The 18398-nt window shown below is 39.5% G+C and overlaps 1 protein-coding gene across 1 annotated transcript; it reads right to left on the bottom strand.

The window, feature by feature from the left end:
- Positions 1 to 8295: 8295 nt before the first annotated feature.
- On the bottom strand, positions 8296 to 12241 carry LOC119305004. The gene is made up of 2 exons (XM_037581649.1): positions 11890 to 12241; positions 8296 to 10594 (listed from the first exon to the last, which is right to left on the bottom strand). Exons 1-2 carry the CDS (start codon positions 12223 to 12225, stop codon positions 8468 to 8470), a joined length of 2463 nt encoding a protein of 820 aa, XP_037437546.1. The 5' UTR covers positions 12226 to 12241; the 3' UTR covers positions 8296 to 8467.
- Between the last annotated feature and the right edge of the window lie 6157 nt (positions 12242 to 18398).

Below are 18398 nucleotides of genomic sequence, written 5' to 3'. Positions count from 1 at the left end.
TTTCGTATGAACATGAAGCAGCCTTTTCTCAAAAAAGGAAAGGCAAAAGAAAAAGAAAAGACAGTTTGGGTGTGTCCATTCTTCAGTTTTATTTTCCATATATTTGGACCGCAACTCTGTTCTCGCGGGTCGCCACCAGTTTTGGATAGGAGAAGTAGATATAGAAGAGAAAAAGAAAACACCACTTTGTATGCAAGAGATCTGCAGCAGTCTTCATCTTCCTATCCCATGGGGTCATCACATGCATGCGTGTGTATTCTCTCTCCATGAATCTTGTTTCCTCTCTGTCGTGGATTGATTGATTACCATGACAGTTGACACTGACCGTGTGAGGCCTGGACATGTGATCTTGTGTCGACCAAGACTTGGACTTTCCGTTGTTTGACACTTCTTGTGTTTGTGTTTGTGTTGTTCACTTTGTATCACATGCAGAGGACTATATATATTTGAAGCACTGATGAGGAGGTTCTACTCCTGCAGTTGATCGGCCTAGCAAGTGCAGTGCAGGTTCTGGGATATGTGAATCACATGTGCAGTTCAACTGCCAGAAGCACACTGACCGAAGTTAGTTACAGACCAGAAGAACGCCATTAATTCAACGATGCTGCAATCCTTTCTCTGACCATTTCCATGGCATGAGAAAGACAACTAGGCTATTGAAATATATTGCCCACGTCTCTCCATTAGTTCGGACTTTTAGAGCAACTGGCTGGTGTATGAATTCAATATGGTATCAGAGCTAAGAGGTTTTGAGTTCAAGACCCTGCCAACGTGTATTAAAAAAAGAGTTTGTGCCCTAAATAAGCCTAGAGGTGAGGGAGAGTGTTGAAATATATTGCACACTTCTCTCCATCAGTTCGGACTTTTGAAGCAACTGGCTGGAGCATGAATTCAATATAGGCTATATCTTTCAGGAAAACTGCTGGGGTTGCAAAGCCACATCAAAATGGTTTACCAGCTTGGAGGAAAATGGTACACAACATGGAAAAGAGCATCAGACGCTACCATATCACTTAAGAGAGATGTTGCGAACAAGGACTTGCATGTCTTTTCTTGCTGACGGAGAGATTTCAGGCATGGTTGGTGTAATAATGGAGGACAAGGTACAACAAGGGCCAGACCTCGATTGAAATTCTAGAAGCAATTGAGGTCATATATAGACACCACACGTGATTTTTAAATGAGGATTGAAACCACGGCTCAAGAAACGGATAAAACAACTGTGTGTTGGACCTTGAACATTGTGTCAATGCCAATTTGGCTGAGACAGAGACTTGAACCATGATTTGTTTATTTGTTTCTTTAATTCTAGTGTCTGTTTTCGTTACGTAATAGTTAATTATCCGTGCGTTACAACGGGGTATAAACATTCTAGTATTTTAGTACGTGATTTAGTAATTCATATTAGTGCGATTGTGTAAATGAATGTTACCAAATCCTGCCCGTGATTTACGCGCACATAATTTACCTGCCCATGCTTTAGGATTTTATTTTATAATCATTTATCGACTTACCAAAAAAATATGTTTATTCGGTAAATCAATAAAATGTGGGACAATTAAATCAGATTTCAAGAAATGATGCTTAGTAAAAGAATGAGAGATTGGATGAAGTTCCGCCTTACAGGAAAAGGAATACTATTCTTTTTCTAAGTAGTAGAAAGTAGAGATAGCAATATATGTGAACTGCTGATTGATTGGTGAGTAATTAAACAGACAAGGCAATTACTCGTATGTGTGTTCAGTTTTTGTAAATGTATGTGTGTTCAGTTGATCAGCGAATCACGAGTGGAACTTTCTGACCAATTTGTTCTTTGGTACACAACTGCTTGCCATTAGGGGAATTTTTTTAATCATGGAAGTACAACGAACATCTAAGAAAAAGGCATGATTCTCCATATGAAAAGTACAAAAAAGGGCTAACAAGGGTGTGCCCATGTATGCTCATTGCATGAAATAGACTCTAAGTCGCACAAGGGCTCCTGTATGGGCTTACCATAGGTACGAAACATTTAAATTTGTATATATATTTTAATTTAGGATAAATATATTTCTATTCTGAATTTAGTTTCAAAAATAAATATTTGTGAAATTGAAAAAAATTGCAATTCAAGTTTAAAAAATATATTCATGTAACAAAAAATAATGTGTTTGAAAAATACATTCATACATTCAAAAAATATTCATGTTTTTTTTATTTTGAGAATTTTCCAATAATATGTTCATGCATAACTAGATTTATAGTCATTCACTTTTAAAACAATCATCACGTTTTTATCCTCATAAAAGGGAAAAAGAAAAATGGACGAAAAATAGTAGGAGAAAATGAAAGATACCCCCCCCCCTCCACCACCACCACCACCATAATGAATGGGACTATCATTATAGTTACTTTTTGGTTGTAGAATTTCCAATCGATCGAGCGAGTGGTACAAAACCGATGCAAAGGGTAAATATCACTTACTGCGAGGTGCACATAGCTTGACGTGGTTGATCGCTGGGCTGCCCAACTAGCAATTTTTCAGGCTTCTACATACCAGTTACTCCATCCGTTTCTGAATATAAGTCTTTTTAGAGATTTTTATATGGACTACACACGGATGTATTTAGACATAATTAAAGTGTAGATTCACCCATTCTGCTCCTTATGTAGTCCATATTAAATCTCTCAAAAGACTTATACATAGGGACGGAGGAAATAGTTTTACTTTGTGTGCATGTTTGCCCGTGCTATGTATGTCCAGTCTTGTTTTTATTCGTTAAAACATTCATTGTGTATTTAACAGATTTTGTCACGTATAAGAATATGTTCACCATGTTGATTTTAAAAATGGCCAATATATATTTCCAAAAATGTTTAGTGTGTTTTTAAAAAAGGTCATTATATATTTTATTTCGAAACATGGTTATTATTTAATTAAATATTTTGAAACACATGTCATGTAATTACTTAAAGTTATATATTATAAACATTTTGAATACATCATAAAATTCAGATATACATCATAACTTTTAAAAATACATGTTGAACATTGTCGTAATAGATAGTTTTTTAAGATAATGCATGACATTTATAAATACATGATTAACATTTTTATGTACTTATTTTATAATGAATGAAAATACTATTGAATAATGTGAATTACTTTAAAATATATTATAAACATTTATTAATTACACATTTGAATATATATTTCAATACTTGTTTGACATTTTTTATTATAGGATGAACATGGTTTTAGTATATGATGAACAAATGTTCAATATATGGTTAATATTTTATAATTACACACCGAATATTTTCTACAAGGTAGTAAAATAAAATATTAATATAGTTCCAATTATATAACAGAAAATAATAGAGTAACATGTTTTATATGTATGTGAACACTTTGTTTTGGCATGTGTAAACATTTTTTTTTGCGTTAGATTTTATTTTCTATTTAGCTATAAAATTAATTTTTAAAACATGTGCACATTTTTCCTAAAACAAGCCAGCCGAACAGACACATGAAGTCGGTTGGCGTTCCGTTCCGGACGAAAAAAAGTTTGTGTGTTTTTTTCTGTAAATATTCTCTACAGAAAAAAGTTTATCTAGCTGTGATCATTCTTAAAAACTGGGTTTAGAAAATGAGAAAGTAGAAATGGAGTATGAAAACTGTGCAAAAATAAATAATGAAGACAAAACATTGTGGTAGGGATCAAATATACTATTATATCTCCCTGCAGAAATAAATAATTATACTATTAACTAATTTTTTTTAGGGGTATATGTTAACTAGAGGTGACACATTGTGCTAGGCAAGCAACTCAATCCCGTCCGTGGACGAATTACACGCCAGCGTCATTTGGGCTAGTCCATACATGTAGCGATTTTATTTTGTTTTTCGTTGTCTGCCTATGCTACGTACGTGTAGTCTTGTTTTTTACTTCGTTATCTTTGTTTTTCTTTTTGTTTTTTTTCATTTTTTTCTCCTTTATTGTTTGTTTTATTTTTCTTCCTCGTTTCAAGTTTATGTTTTTTGTTTTCATCCATTGCTTTTTTTCTTCCATTTGTTACTTTTGTGTTCACCAGCCTTTTAAGCATTGCTCATATTGTATTAAATCATTCATTGTGTATTTCAAACAAATACATCATGTAGTCATTAAAAATAACCATTGCATATTTAACAGATTTTTGTAACGTATAAGAAAATTTTCACGATGTTGCTTTTTATAAATGGTCATTATATATTTCAAAAAATGTCCAGGGTGTTTTAAAAAATGTCATTATATATTTCGGAAAATGTTCAGTGTATTTCTCAAAATGATCATTATTTGATTAAATAGTTTGAATACATGTCGTACAATTATATATAGTTAGTTTTAAAATAAATCTAAACATTTCAAAATGCATGTTGAATTTTTTATAATACATAGAGAAATTTTTGAATAATGTCGAACATTTTACTTACATGATTAACATTTTCTACATACACACTGTGCATTCTTTAAATTATTTTATAATCCATTATAATATTTTTAATTAATGTGAAACATTTTAAACTATACTATAAACCTTTATTACACATTTGAATATATATATGTTAATACAAGTTGGTCACTATTTTAATTATATGATGAACATTTTTTAATATAAGATGAACACATTTTTGATACATGGTTAACTTTTTTGATACAAATAACACATGTGGTAAGCAACTCAAACTATTCAAAAATATACCTTGGTGGTTGAGACCGGTTTGAGGCGCTCGGCTGTAGATGCTCTTAGATGTCCAACTCAGACCTATGGTTGAAATAAAAACTCAAAACTCGTGAGCTAAACGAGTAGTTCGTGACTCGGCTCGGCTCGCGAACTCGTTGACTAATGAGTTGAACCGAGTTACAATCTTAGCTCGTAAATAAAATGAGTCAAAAGAGCCGAGCTAGCAAGCTACTTGTTTAACTCATTAAGCTAGTTAATTAGAATGGGCATGATATAAACACCCACATTTTTTGTCGACTATTGTCATTTTTAGAGTGCACTGAGTGTCCCTCTAGTTTAAATTATTGATTGTTGTGATTTGTGAAGAATAATATGTGGCTACTCAAATGGGTCGTGGGGTAATCCCATCCACAAATGGCAATCCTCATCTATAAAAGGAACAAAACTTAGCTAAATGTGGGAATCATAGTTCATACTACGTCCTTCAACAATAAACTCACAGCTAGTAAAATCTCTCGCTCGAGCACGAATCTCCTTAATGGTAGCACTCTACCTTCCTTCTGTACTTTTTTTTATCTCCACGACAACTGCTTTGCAATCACATGCAGTAATGATGCGGTCTAGCGATAGATCAAGAGCTAGTGCCAAAGCTTCCCGGCAAGCCAGTGCCTCCAACGTCGCTAGTTATGCTATGTCATTGAAAACAATAGCTGAAGAACCCAAAAAATAATCCCTTGAATGATCGCGACACATTGTCGCAATTGCCCAGCTCCTTCCCTTCCTTGCTAGTTCGCCATCGACCTGGACCTTTGCCACTCCGCAGTCTGGTGCTCTCCATTGCATCGCACTTGACCTTGAAACATCACTTACTGCGGTGCACATAGCTCTCACCTTCACATGGTTGATCGCAAGCCGCAACCCAGCTAGCTAATTTTTTGGTTTCTGCCTATCTTCCCGTGGTAGGTATGTGCAACCTTTTTTTTTGATTTATCTATTTTTGTTATTTTTGTTATTTTCACCTTTCTCCTTTGTTTCTTTTTCTTCCTTGTTGCAAGTTTCTGTTTTCATTTTTCATCCATTTCTTTTTTCTTCTATCTGTTACTTTTGTGTTCATCACCCTTTACTCATTGTTCATATTGTATTAAATCATTCCTTGTGTATTACAAAAAAAAACATCATGTTTTCATAAATAATAACCATTGCGTATTTAACTGATTTTTGTCATGTATAAGAAAATGTACAGCATGTTGCTTTCTAAAAATGCTCATTATATATTTCAGAAAATGTTTAGTGCGTTTAAAAATGGTCATTATGTTTTTAAAAAAATTATGTGTATTGAAAAGATCATTATTTAATTAAATATTTTGAATAATGTCGTACAATTATATATAGTTAAATTTTTTGAACTTTTTAAAGACATGTTGAAAATTCGATATACATCTAAACTTTCTAAAATACATGTTGAAATTTTTTATAGTACATAGTGAACTTCTTTAATAACCTTGAACATTTTCAAATGCACGATTCACATTTTCAACACACACACATTGAACATTCTTTAAATTATTTTATAATTAATAAAATGATTTTTATTAATGTGAAACATTTTAAGATAAACTATAAACATTTATTAAGTACATGTTTTAATATAAGTTGATAATTTTTATTATATGATGAAATAAATTTAATATATGATGAACACATTTTTGATACATGGTTAACATTTTTGATTCAGATGACACATGTGGTAAGTAATTCAAGTTATTCAAAAAAGACACATGTGGGTTTGAGGCCAGTTCAAGACATCAGGCTGTAGATACTCTTAGATCTCCAACTCAGACCTTGGACTGAAATAAAAACTCAAAAATCATGAGCTAATGTGTAAAGGGTGATGAACAATGTGTAAAAGAGCAGCCACATATTATTGTGTTCGTGACTCAGCTCGGTTCGACTTGAACTCGTTGACTAATGAGGCGAGCCGAGTTTCAGTCTTAGCTCGTTAACAAAATGAGTTAAAAGAGCAGACATAACAAGCTACTCGTTTAACTCATTAAGCTCTTTTATTAGAATGGGCATGGTATAAATACCAACATTTTTGTCAACTATTATCATTTTTAGAGTGCACTAAGTGCCCCTCTAGTTTAAATTATTGACTATTGTGATTTGTGAAGAATAATATGTGGCTACTAATATGCTTTTGTTGATCAATTGCATGCATAAAATGTATATCTTTTTTTTGAAAAAAATCATAATACATGTACCTTTTTGTTCATGTTTATAACAAGTTTAACGAGTTAAATGAGCTAGCTCGCGAGTTACACAAGTTAAACCGAATTTGCATCTTAGCTTGTTATGTTAACGAGTCGAGCCGAGCTAACTTGTTATCTTAACGAGCTCTAACGAGTTGAGCCGAGCTGGCTTGACTCGGCTTGAATTCTAGCCCTAAGTCAGACCCTAAAAACAAACACATTGTTTGTTCGTGGATAGGTTCATACCAGCCCACGAACATGGATACGGGAGCCGGTCATTCGACCATATCCCCAACACATCCGCACAAGTCCAGTCAATTTCATTTCAAACGCATAGCCATATGAGGAAATTAAGCTGGAAAATGCTTCAAACTTGCTCGTATTTTAAAATTTTGCATTTTTCGAAGCATGATTTTCTAAATTCTAGTTATTTTTAAAATTGGGAGCATTTTTATCAAATCATAAACATTTTATAGAAAATTCTATAACATTTTCAAAAAAGTTCAATAGCATTTTGTGATTTTGTTAACAAAATTTGAAAACAGAAACATTTTGTGAAATTTTGAAACTCTTGATCAATATTTAGAAATATAAAAATTCTTCAAATTTGTGAACACTTTTCGAAAGTTAAAGCAAATATTCGAAACACCAAGAGTTTTTGAAATTGTGAACATTGAAAAAAAGGGGAAGTTCTTGAAAAAGAAAACAATAAAGACCATAAAAGAAAAACATGCTAGAAAACAGGTTAAAGAACAGCAAAACAAAGAAAAAAACCCAGTAAAAACCGAAACAAATCCTTCCGAGTGGTTCCCAAAGCCGGACAGCTAAAATGGGATAGCTGAAGCCACGTTCACTCACTCCCTTTCCTAGCAAAAATCCCCAAAAGTTTGACGCAGAGAGCGTTAAATAGCTCAAGCGGGTTTTTTTTAGGATCAATAACCCTAGCGAGGTATAGCAGTGCCCCCATAACCGGGCCTTGTTGTCTCCAGAAGAGTTATCCTAAGCTCTGCACTGGGCTGAGGTAGGACCAAATAAGTTTGAAGTCCATGTAAAAATGTTCATTTCCTTTTTTTTATGTCCTCTTGAGAGAATGTATGTTGGTTTAGCTTGTCTCAAAAACATGTATGTTGGTTTAGCAATGGTATCATGTAGCCTTTATCCAGTTCTCAAAATAAAAATAAAAATTGAAGCCTTTATCTAAGATGGTCGTGTTGCTAAGCAATATCTCATTCTAAAAAAAAACTATATCTAGCTAGAGTACTGCGTTGGTGAATTTATATATTTCCTTCTTTTTTTATTCCCAGCTGTCCATGAAGCAAACTGATTATAAATTTTTCACGAGAACAACTATAGTATTTAAAGTAGGGTGGAAACTGTACCAAAAAAGAGAGTGGTCTGGCCACCAACAACACTCACACACTCACACACAACACCAGATAATAAAACATCACACCAGTTTACCAGGTAAACGCTTACAATTATCCATTGTCTTGACCTTTATTCTCGGGATATCATCAGAGGCGAAGAGTTGCTTCATTGTCACCATGAGCTTCGGCAATTAGGGATTTCACCTCCCTTTCCTTCCTCGCGGCACTTGTAAACAAAGTGTCCAAAATCTTAGCAATGGAAGCGCTTACCCGGTGTGTGTCACCGCCATAGCCTCCCCCGCTCCTGCCGAAGAGTATCTTGGCAACTGAAGCATATACCTTGGGTGCATCATGGTTGAGCTGATCAACCACTTCCCTCGCTTTCCACTCAGCATGCGTCAACAACTCATTCTCCTTCTCGGCATCACGAAGGAGGATCTTGGCAACTGAAGCATATACCTTGGTTGCATCACGGCTGAGATGGTCGGCCTCTTCCCTTGCTATCCACTCAGCGCGTGTCAACAACTCATTCTCCTTCTCCGTAGCGCCGAGTCGTCCTAGGCGCTCCTCATGCACCTTGAGCCGCCCAATAACCTCCTGGAGTGTCATGGTGTTGAGGTCGCCAAACTGCTCGATGGTTGAAGCAATCTGGAGGTACTTGTTGGGGACGGCGCGGAGGAACTTCTTGACGGTGTATGGCTCCTCGATGCGTTCACCGAGTGCGTGGATCTTGTTGACGACCGTCGTCAGCCGGACGGCGAAGTCGTCGGTGGACTCCGTCTCCTTCATGCGCAACCCCTCAAACTCCAGCTTGAGGGTTTGCAGCTTGGCATCCCTCAGGCGCTGGTCTCCGATGTGCATGGTCTTGAGCGCCTCCCACGCCGACTTGGCTGTATTCTTTTGGGATAGGAGGAACAACGTCCCCTCCGGGATAGCTTGGTAAATGGCGGCTAATGCCATTTGGTTGTTTCTCGCAGAAACTTTGGGATGATCTTTGGCTACCACCGCGTCCCAAACTCCTTGAGCACGCATGTATGCCTCCATCTTGATGGCCCATGCAGCATAGTTGCTGTCTGTGAGAATGGGATACTGCAGCGGGCCTAAGTTCATCGCCGGCTTGGAGCTTCCCTCGACTGCAGAGTAGAGCATCGCTAGAAAGAGCGAGGCCAGTGCAAGTGCCACAGCAACACTCGGTAGCAAGCAAGAGCAGGGGTTGCTCTTTGCCCTTGCGATGATCTTTCCCCATCTAGTAGTAGGAGAAGGAGAAGCAGCAGGATTAGCAGCGGCAGCGGCTGCAGAGGCATCGGCAGCCTTGCTGGCGTCCTGGACATCTTTTTGGCCCGGGGTCAGGAAATGAGCATTGAAGAGATCGTCCATGGTGGTTGCACGCTGCCAATTGTTCGAAGATAGCCATGACAACATGTAAGGGAGCCCTGATTTCTTGTACTGTTCGGTGTTGCGGATGTCTGCCGGCACCATCTTCTGATAATCCTCCTTGAAGGCTGGCACATTTTGGAAAGTGTCCAATAATGTTTTCATCCTGCTAGCAAGACTAGCAAGATAGGCTTGTTGCTGTTGAGGAGAAAGTGAACCATTGGCCTTGAGCTGATTGATCCGTGCGAGCTCTTCTGCCTCATAAGCTGAGCGGATTTCATTCAGCCGTTTCACCCGTGCGAGCTCTTGTGCCACATCATGGTCCTCGGATAGTTTGCTGGAGTATTTATCAAGTGGTCGCATGACAGACACGTCAATGTCGGCCAGCTGCTTGCTCACGGCACTGAGGCCATGGTACTGGCCACCAATGGTCAGGACCGTTTGCTTGCCCTCCTTTGTGGCTGGCAGCACCAGGTAGACGATGAAGTTCTTCTTGTCACCGGCGTACATGTTGTTGATGTGCACGGTGCCAGACCGCCCGTCGGCGCCAGTTTTGTTGGGGTAGCCTCCAGACGCGATGGACGATATGAGGACACCATAAGGAGTCCCGAGGGTGATCTCGACGGACGTGGCGGCGACGGACGTGATGCCAGCAATGAATAGCTGGAAGGCGTAGTTAATCTTCTTGGGGTCCTTGTTGACGAAGGAGTAGGTGCCGGAGGTCTGGTCGGCGATGTACTTCAAGGCATGAGGGTCGTGGTCGTCGCCCAAGCCAAAGGTGTGCACTGGGAAATCAGGGCTAATAGTTTCCTTGAAGATACCATCGTCCAAACCATCCGACAGGAACACGATGCAACCTACACGGCTGCTCATCTCCTGAGTTTGGCGCCCCCGCAAAACCTAGCATAACAACAGGAAAAAATTATGGACGGAAGAATTCGTTCGGAAAAAAAAAATCATGGCTATATATATGTACAGAAATACTAAATCCGACATTAGATTTTTGAGCATGGCAAATCGAACAGGTTTTAGGCAAATTATGTTGTCGTGAGGATGGCAATTTCCTATAACAAGTATGACAATTCCTGGCAAAAAACTGAACATGGCAAGGATTTGCCATGCTTGTTAAAGAAAATTGTCATCCTCGCGACAATATAATTTGCCACTTCGGCCGTTTGATTTTTTTTAACCAACCTCATATATTAATTAAGTAAAAGTGTTATTACAATCGTTCGTTACATAATTCACCTCAGACATTCGATTTTCCATGCTTATAAAACCGACGTTCTATTTGCAGGGAAATCCTATATGTATGTAGCACTGATCGATCATTGATAGAACAAATAGGTGAAAATTTTAAGACACACCGCTTAAATCTAATCTTAGCAGGCACTTGATTAAGAATACACTGGGGGTATGTACAGTAAGAATAGCAAGATGAAAAGCAAGTAGGTTTCGTAGGTTTAGTGCCCTCTTTTCAATAAGTCTTCCATATGTGCTATATTTTAAACACATGCATGGAGACGTGTAAAGCAAGTGAGTTCATTGAGGCTATTATATTTAAACATCGATTTAATGACATTAGATATAGTAGTACTGCATTGGGGTTGCCCTTACGTGCCACATGCATGGAGATGTGCAAACTTCTTCATTAATGAGTATATTTTGTATTTGATACACGTACCACAGAAATGTTCAAATATAATTATTTAATTTGTATGTTTACTTAATATGCCTATGTGTTATCTTGAAAAGTGTATGAGATACAAAAGACGAGAAATATAGTTTGTAAAAGTACTTAGTAATTAATGTTCAATTTATAAGTACAAAACCTCCATACATGAAATCTTGTACATGTATTATTATCATCACATTTTGGGGTCTAAAATAGTACCCAAGTCTTTCACAACATAAATTTCTCGAGTGTTTCATAGCTAACAACCATGGTTCTACAAGCAACTTACTTAACTATGACCGCTGAAAATATTAAAATAGTTTTGATTAATTTGCAAGATCATGTAAGTTGCTTAAAAAATCATTGTGTGTGTGATCGTCTGGCCTGGTATGAATTCTTTGTAACTGCATCTTCTTGAGTCGATAAAATGAATAAAATTTCCTTTGTCAAAAAGTTCAATGTACATGCTGCTAGCCCACCACACCAATATCCATCCAGATTCACCAAGTCAAGGGATTACCTGAGCTCCCTCGTGCAGAGCCGGGCCCATGTTGGTGCCACCTTTGGTGAAGAGCTCATTGATCTTGTCCCGAGCGGCTCTCCGGCCTTGCTCAGACATGTATGTGAGCTCCATGAGGCGGTACACATTGGACTCAAAGGATACGATGGAGAGCCGGTCGTCGTTGCCGAGCTTGTCAATGACGTTTGTCATGGCCTGCTTCATCTGCTCCAGCTTGTCCCCGAACATGCTCCCGCTGATGTCGAGTACAGCCACGATATCAACACCAACGTGCCGCTGCGGTTTGGAGCCTCCCGCCTCATCCAGTGCCGTGACCCGCACCATCACCGGAAACATGTTATGCGTCTTCTCACATGGATACCCGCTGTTTGCCGTGAACGCTTGCACCTTCACCTGAACATGCATATGCAAGGATGCAGCTAGCCAGGTTAATTTAGGTACGGCAGAAAATACGCGTAATAGGTTGGCTCATGGAAATTAAACATGGAAAGAGGTGAGCTTCGGCTTAATCTAGTTACCAAAGTGGTATCGCCCGTGATCCAGGAGCGCCAACTCGCAGCCGCCTGCCAGACGAAAATCAAAAGCTTGAATTTTAGCAACATGCTAAGAAGAACAAGAACAAGAGGAACAACAAGACGAAAACTGATTGAGTCACCTTGCCAAGGGCCATCTTCTTAGTTAGCTAGTCGATCTTGTTGGGGATCAAGTATTGCTTCTGTGCTTGCAAATTGCAGTGTGCTCTGAGCTTGAAGGATGGCATGGTTTATATAGAGGCGACAAGCAGCTAGCTACTTGGTACCAAACGTCCTGACCAATATACTATGGCAACAAGAAATGAAGGTGTTGTAGTATAATTTTGAAGACTTGAAAGACTTGATACTTGTTGTAAGACTCTTGGGTTGTTGCTTTGTATTGGCAATGCCTTTCATAAAAATAAATAAGTTCGATGTTGAAATGTTGCGCTGTACTTTCGTTGGGCGCTTTGATCTTCTCGTCTCCCTCCAGCTACACAACTGAAAGAGCCTCTCATCTTGCAAAGGAGTTCCTATTGATGAAGGCGTTGATCCCATAGATTGTATTCCTAGTCCCGACTTTCTGGTTTATAAGTATTACCTGTATTTTTAGATCGTCAATTTAACCAATAAAATACAAGTATATGTCACACAAAGTATACTATCGAAACTTCTTGCAAATACAATTTTTTTAGGGATCTTGCAAACACAAATTTAATGATATATCCTATGTATATCTAAGTGATCTCATTTCCAAGCCACCCACAGCATCACACAGATGCAAGCCCTCCACCTCATTTTTTTATTTTTTATTTTTTCAGCAACAAATAATTGATATGTAATTATTTTGTGGCACACAACTCGTATTTCATTGCTCGAAATTTTTACCTAGTAATAAACAAAACTAATAAATCGAAAGAGAGGGAGCATTGAAATGGTTGTATCTAAACATCCGATCAGTCAAAGCATCCTTACAAAGCCTTGGAAACAATCCTTATCCATGGACTTTTGCCAAAAGAACCCTAGGAAATAAGGAGCTAAGCTAGGAGATTTTTGGAGGAAGATAAGTTTACAGATAATCCTTCGATGTATATATATGTGTATTCGTATAAATAATTGCAATCATCTGACGTGTATGCAGTTGACCATGCCGACACATGCATGTGAGGTGTGCAAACAGCATGATGCATACACCCAACCAAACTTGTATATACTGCAAATTATCTGGCAATTTTTTATTTGAGTGGGAATGCTAATTAAGAGACTTATAAAACCGAGAGAGAGAGAGAGAGAGAGAGAGAGAGAGTACCATACAGGTGGCTTCTAAATAAATTTAAATAATATTGAAATACAGATGTATATGGGTACAAACAAAGAGCGCAGTTAATAAATCTGTACAGACACCTTATATTATGCATGGGTCAAGATGAAAAACTTGCACGTACGTTTTCAAGATGGAGGAAGTACGCAGTGCTTTGCAGACCAGGTACATATAGCTTTGCACACTAAGAAGTATCATCTCTAGGTTACTAACTACTCCCTCCGTTCCTAAATATTTGCCTTTCTAAAGATTTCAACAAATGACTACACACGGAGCAAAATGAATGAATCTACACTCTAAAATATGTCGATATACATTCATATGTGGTAGTCCATTTGAAATCTCTAAAAGGACAAATATTTAGGAACAGAGGGAGTACTAAGTAGCACACAAAAAGTTAAGTTTTATGTTGCCTTTTTTTCGCAGGGAAAGTTAGGTTAGTAGGATTACTCTGACATATAATTATCTGTCAGTGTAATTAGAGACATTCTTATGCCATATAAGAGAAACATGCGCATCATATCACTCGAGAACGAGACCATATTATTACATGGCCATGGTGTGGATTCTTTTCCAGAAATAAGAGAGAACATAGCTTACCGAAAAAATCTCAAGCTGCTTCTGTATAGCCCACAAAGTTTTGCATTCTTAATTCAAAAAACATTATCATGCTATATGCATTAAATCTAATATACAGTTAGTACTCTATCCACTCTTCACTAAACTGTATAGGCTGCAATAAAGTGATGCTTGGTCATATCGAGTTGTCACATTTTCAGCTCTTTATTTTTTGGGTGGGAGGTAAGGGAAGGGGAACCTTCCTACCACCATCAATGCATATTGCCTTGCTGACTAGACCAGACCAAGTTGTTTTCTCGACATGGATTGGTTTAAGGTCCCTTTATTAAATCTCCATGACCCAGCGTTAGATCGCAGTATAATCCTTGGATATGCACATCTCTAATAATAATGGCATTCCTGATACATGAATGGGAGATGGACAAATTGTGTCGTGCTATACATCCTAAAAGTCGCACTTCAAGGATGCATTCCAGTCGGCAGGGTAGAGGAATTAAAAATATGTATTTCATCGTCTCTAATATAAAGGTTTCCTCGATTTCCGAGTCAACCTTTGGAGGTGGCTGCTCTACCCTTCAGACTACCCACAACGAGAATAACATAGATGATGACATCACGTATACTAGGCAAAATAGATAATGTGACAAATAATTAATGAAGAAAGAGAGGCAGAACCCAATAACACCTTTATGTATCTTTCGCTCACAGATTAGCATCCCCCCTCCTCTCGCGGCCGCGTCGCCCCCGCGGGCGACCGGTCGCGCCTCCAGCGCCTCCTCCCCGAGCCCCCCCTCCCCTCTCTCCTTGCCGCCGTCGCTGGCGTCCGGCCGGGCCTGGCCCGGGCGGCGCTGGCGGCGGCGGCCTCTGGCCTTTCCCCTCGCGGGTCGCTCCGACGCGGGGCGGGGCGGCGCTGCGGGGTGCTCCCAGGCGGCGGCGGTCCGGCGCGGCGGCGGTGCTCTCCGGCGTGGTGGTGGGGGATCTTCTGGGCGGCGGCGCTGCCGTTGGCGGCGGGGCGGCGCGGCGATGCGATCTGGCGGCGCCCGCTCGGCCCAGATCTGGGCCCTTCGGGCCCCATCTGGGTCTGGGTGGGCCGGCGGCGGGGAGGGTCGTCGGTGTGGCTTCCGGGAGGCAGGGAGCGGCGATGGGCGGGTGGATGCTGGCGGCGCTGGTGCCGCCCTGCTGCAGCATGGCCGGCGGGGCTTTACGGGCCCAAATCGGGCCTGGCCGGGCCAGGGGTGGCCTGGTATGCCCTGCTGCTGCGTTCGGACGGCGATCGCGACGGTGCCAGAGACTCGGGCCTCCCGCACGACTGCGGTGGAGGTAGTTCCCTCCCGCGTGGCTCCGGTGCTGCTGCTCCTGTCGCCTCGTGCGTCTCTCTCCATCCTCTTGGCCTCGTGGTGGTGATCTCGGTGAGGCGGCGTGGGTGGCGTCAAGACCGCGGTGGCGCATGCTGGTGGGCGGCGAGGTGGCTGGTTGGCTTCGGCCTGGTTGGGCGGTGGGGCTTGGAGTGCGGGAGAAATCCCTTGCCGGCTCTCTTCCGGCTCCGATGCGGTGACACCTGCGGTTGCCACCATCCCTTCTTGGAGGGTGTCGGATGTATCCATCCCCCACTTCCTTTCGCGTGCCGGGGGAAACCCTAGGACACGTCCAGGCAGCAGCGTCGTCGACGTCGCATCCCTTGCTAGAGGTGCTGCTTGGTACGCGGCGGGTCGGAGCCTGGGTCTGTGGTGGGTCTATTTCGGAGGGCGCAGCGGTGGCGGGTCATCCGCGCTTTGTCGAGCTGCCGTCGTTGGCATTTCTTTCTTCTTCTTTCTTCTTTTTCTTTCATTTGGGCTTGTTGTGCTTCTCGCCCGAGCACTCCTCTGTATCGGTGTTGGTTGCTTTCTAATACAAAGCGGGGGGAAACCCTTTTTCGGTAAGAAAGAGAGGCATTTGGTAACATAGCTAGTTACTCATAGTATGAATAGCCACAGTGGGGAGTAAGTTAGACCATTACTAGTCTATGTTACTACCTCCATAGTGAGTAGTAACATATGTGTGATGTCATGCAACACTTTATTTATTAAGTTGTAGACTCTTCTTGTCTTGGTATGTGTGATGTTTCTCATACTATGAGTAAGAACAGTCACAGTGGAAAGTAACTTACAGTAGTAACATATAGACAATTCTAGACTATGTTACTACCTTCATAGTGGATAGTAACATATGTGTAGTACAATGCAAAGCTTCATTTATTAGGTTATCGGCTCATTTTGTGTTGGTATGTGTGATGTTACTCATATAATGAGTAACTAGCTAAGTTACTCAATTTACTTCTCTCCTCGTTAACTCATTGCTACATAAAAAAATTTGCTGAGTTGGACCTGATGTTACTCTTGAAATTACTCCCACTGTTGCCAGTCTGATTAGTATGTTATCACATACCTCTTTTTCTTCATTAATTACTTGCCACATAATCTATTTTGCCTAGATATGTGTGAGATTATCACCTATATTACTCCCACTATGGGTAGTCATAGCATGAGTAACATCATACATACCAAGACAAGATGAGTTTACAACCTAATAAATGAAGTGTTGCATGACATCACACATATATTACAATCCACTATAGAGAGGTAGTAACATAGACTAGTAACATATGCATGTTACTAGTCTAAATTACTCCCCATCATGACTAGTTTGATTGGTCATTGCAGACAATTTAGATAGCACGTTGTCTAAATTAAGAGAAGGCACCATCAATTTAATATATAATCAAGGAGGTGTACATAGAAATAGTCATGATCGAACCTTTGTACTTTTCTAGATTATATACTACTACTCCGTAGACAGCCATGGGTTCATTAGCAAGGACTTGTGCACCTTAGTAACTAGAAAAATGCCCCGCGCGTTGCTGCGGGATTTATACAAAACAAGAATTGTGCAAAACTCTAACATGCATGAACTGTACAAACATCCTTTACAAATATGTGTTTTGAGTGATTTTGGAAAATGCATACGGGATGCAGCTAATTGAAGTACGGTGGGAGGGCCCTTGCAATATCACACTAGTAAAAAATGGGGTATTTGTCCCGGTTCATAAGGGCCTTTAGTTCCGGTTCTGAAACCGGGACTAAAAGGTTGTTACTAAAGCCTCCCCCTTTAGTCCCGATTCTTACACGAACCGGGACTAAAGGCTCTCCACGTGGCCGCTGCCTGGAGGTCCACCTTTAGTCCCGGTTGGTAACACCAACCGGTACTAAAGAAAATTTTATGATTTTTTTTAAAAAAAAAAATTTTTAGAATTTTTTTTGATTTTCAAAATTTTGAATTATTTTAACCTCTCATCTCTAATCACCCCTCATCACTGCTCAATTTAACCTCTAATCACCCATCCTCTCACTACTCCAGTCTGAGCACGCTTAACTTCCGGGGTTCTATTCTCCCTCGTTTCCAAGTCTGCACTTGTTATTTTCCTGACAATAGTAAGATGTCAATCATATTAACCTCAGGAATTTAGCTTGAGCATGAAGTCACACATTTCACTGTTTGAGTTTGAAACTATTGTTCTAAAAAATAACACTAATATTTAGTAACACTAAAATTTCTTGAATAATTTGTTTGACCACAGTTTGACCAGATTTGACCAAAATTCAAAAAAACTGAAATAATTATTTAGTAACACTAATATTCTTGAATAATTATTTAGTAACACTAATACTTCTTGAATAAGTAGTTTGACGATAGTTTGACCAGATTTAACAAAAATTAAAAAAAAACTGAAATTTGATGAATTATTTTGCCTCCAGATCTTAAAAGCCCCGTATCTTTTCTTCTGTTAGGTTTTTGAGAATTTTGAAAATGTTTAACGGGGTTTCCCCGGTTAAATTCGGATGTCACTTTTCGAGTAGATGATTTTTCATATAAAAAACTTTTTCATCCGAATTAGTATGCAAAAGTTATCCCCATTTTACAAATTCCAGAGAGATTTTGCAAATAAAGTCAAAATTCACATTTGCAAATTTTTCCAAGAACTAGACCACATATCACATGGAAAACTTATTTTCTTTTATTTTTTTGACATTTCCATCATTTTATTTTATTTTTTTTTAAAC

This window comes from Triticum dicoccoides, chromosome 5B (genome assembly GCF_002162155.2).
Source record: "Triticum dicoccoides isolate Atlit2015 ecotype Zavitan chromosome 5B, WEW_v2.0, whole genome shotgun sequence".
NCBI lineage: Eukaryota > Viridiplantae > Streptophyta > Magnoliopsida > Poales > Poaceae > Triticum > Triticum dicoccoides.
This window is presented reverse-complemented; position numbering and strand designations above follow the sequence as displayed.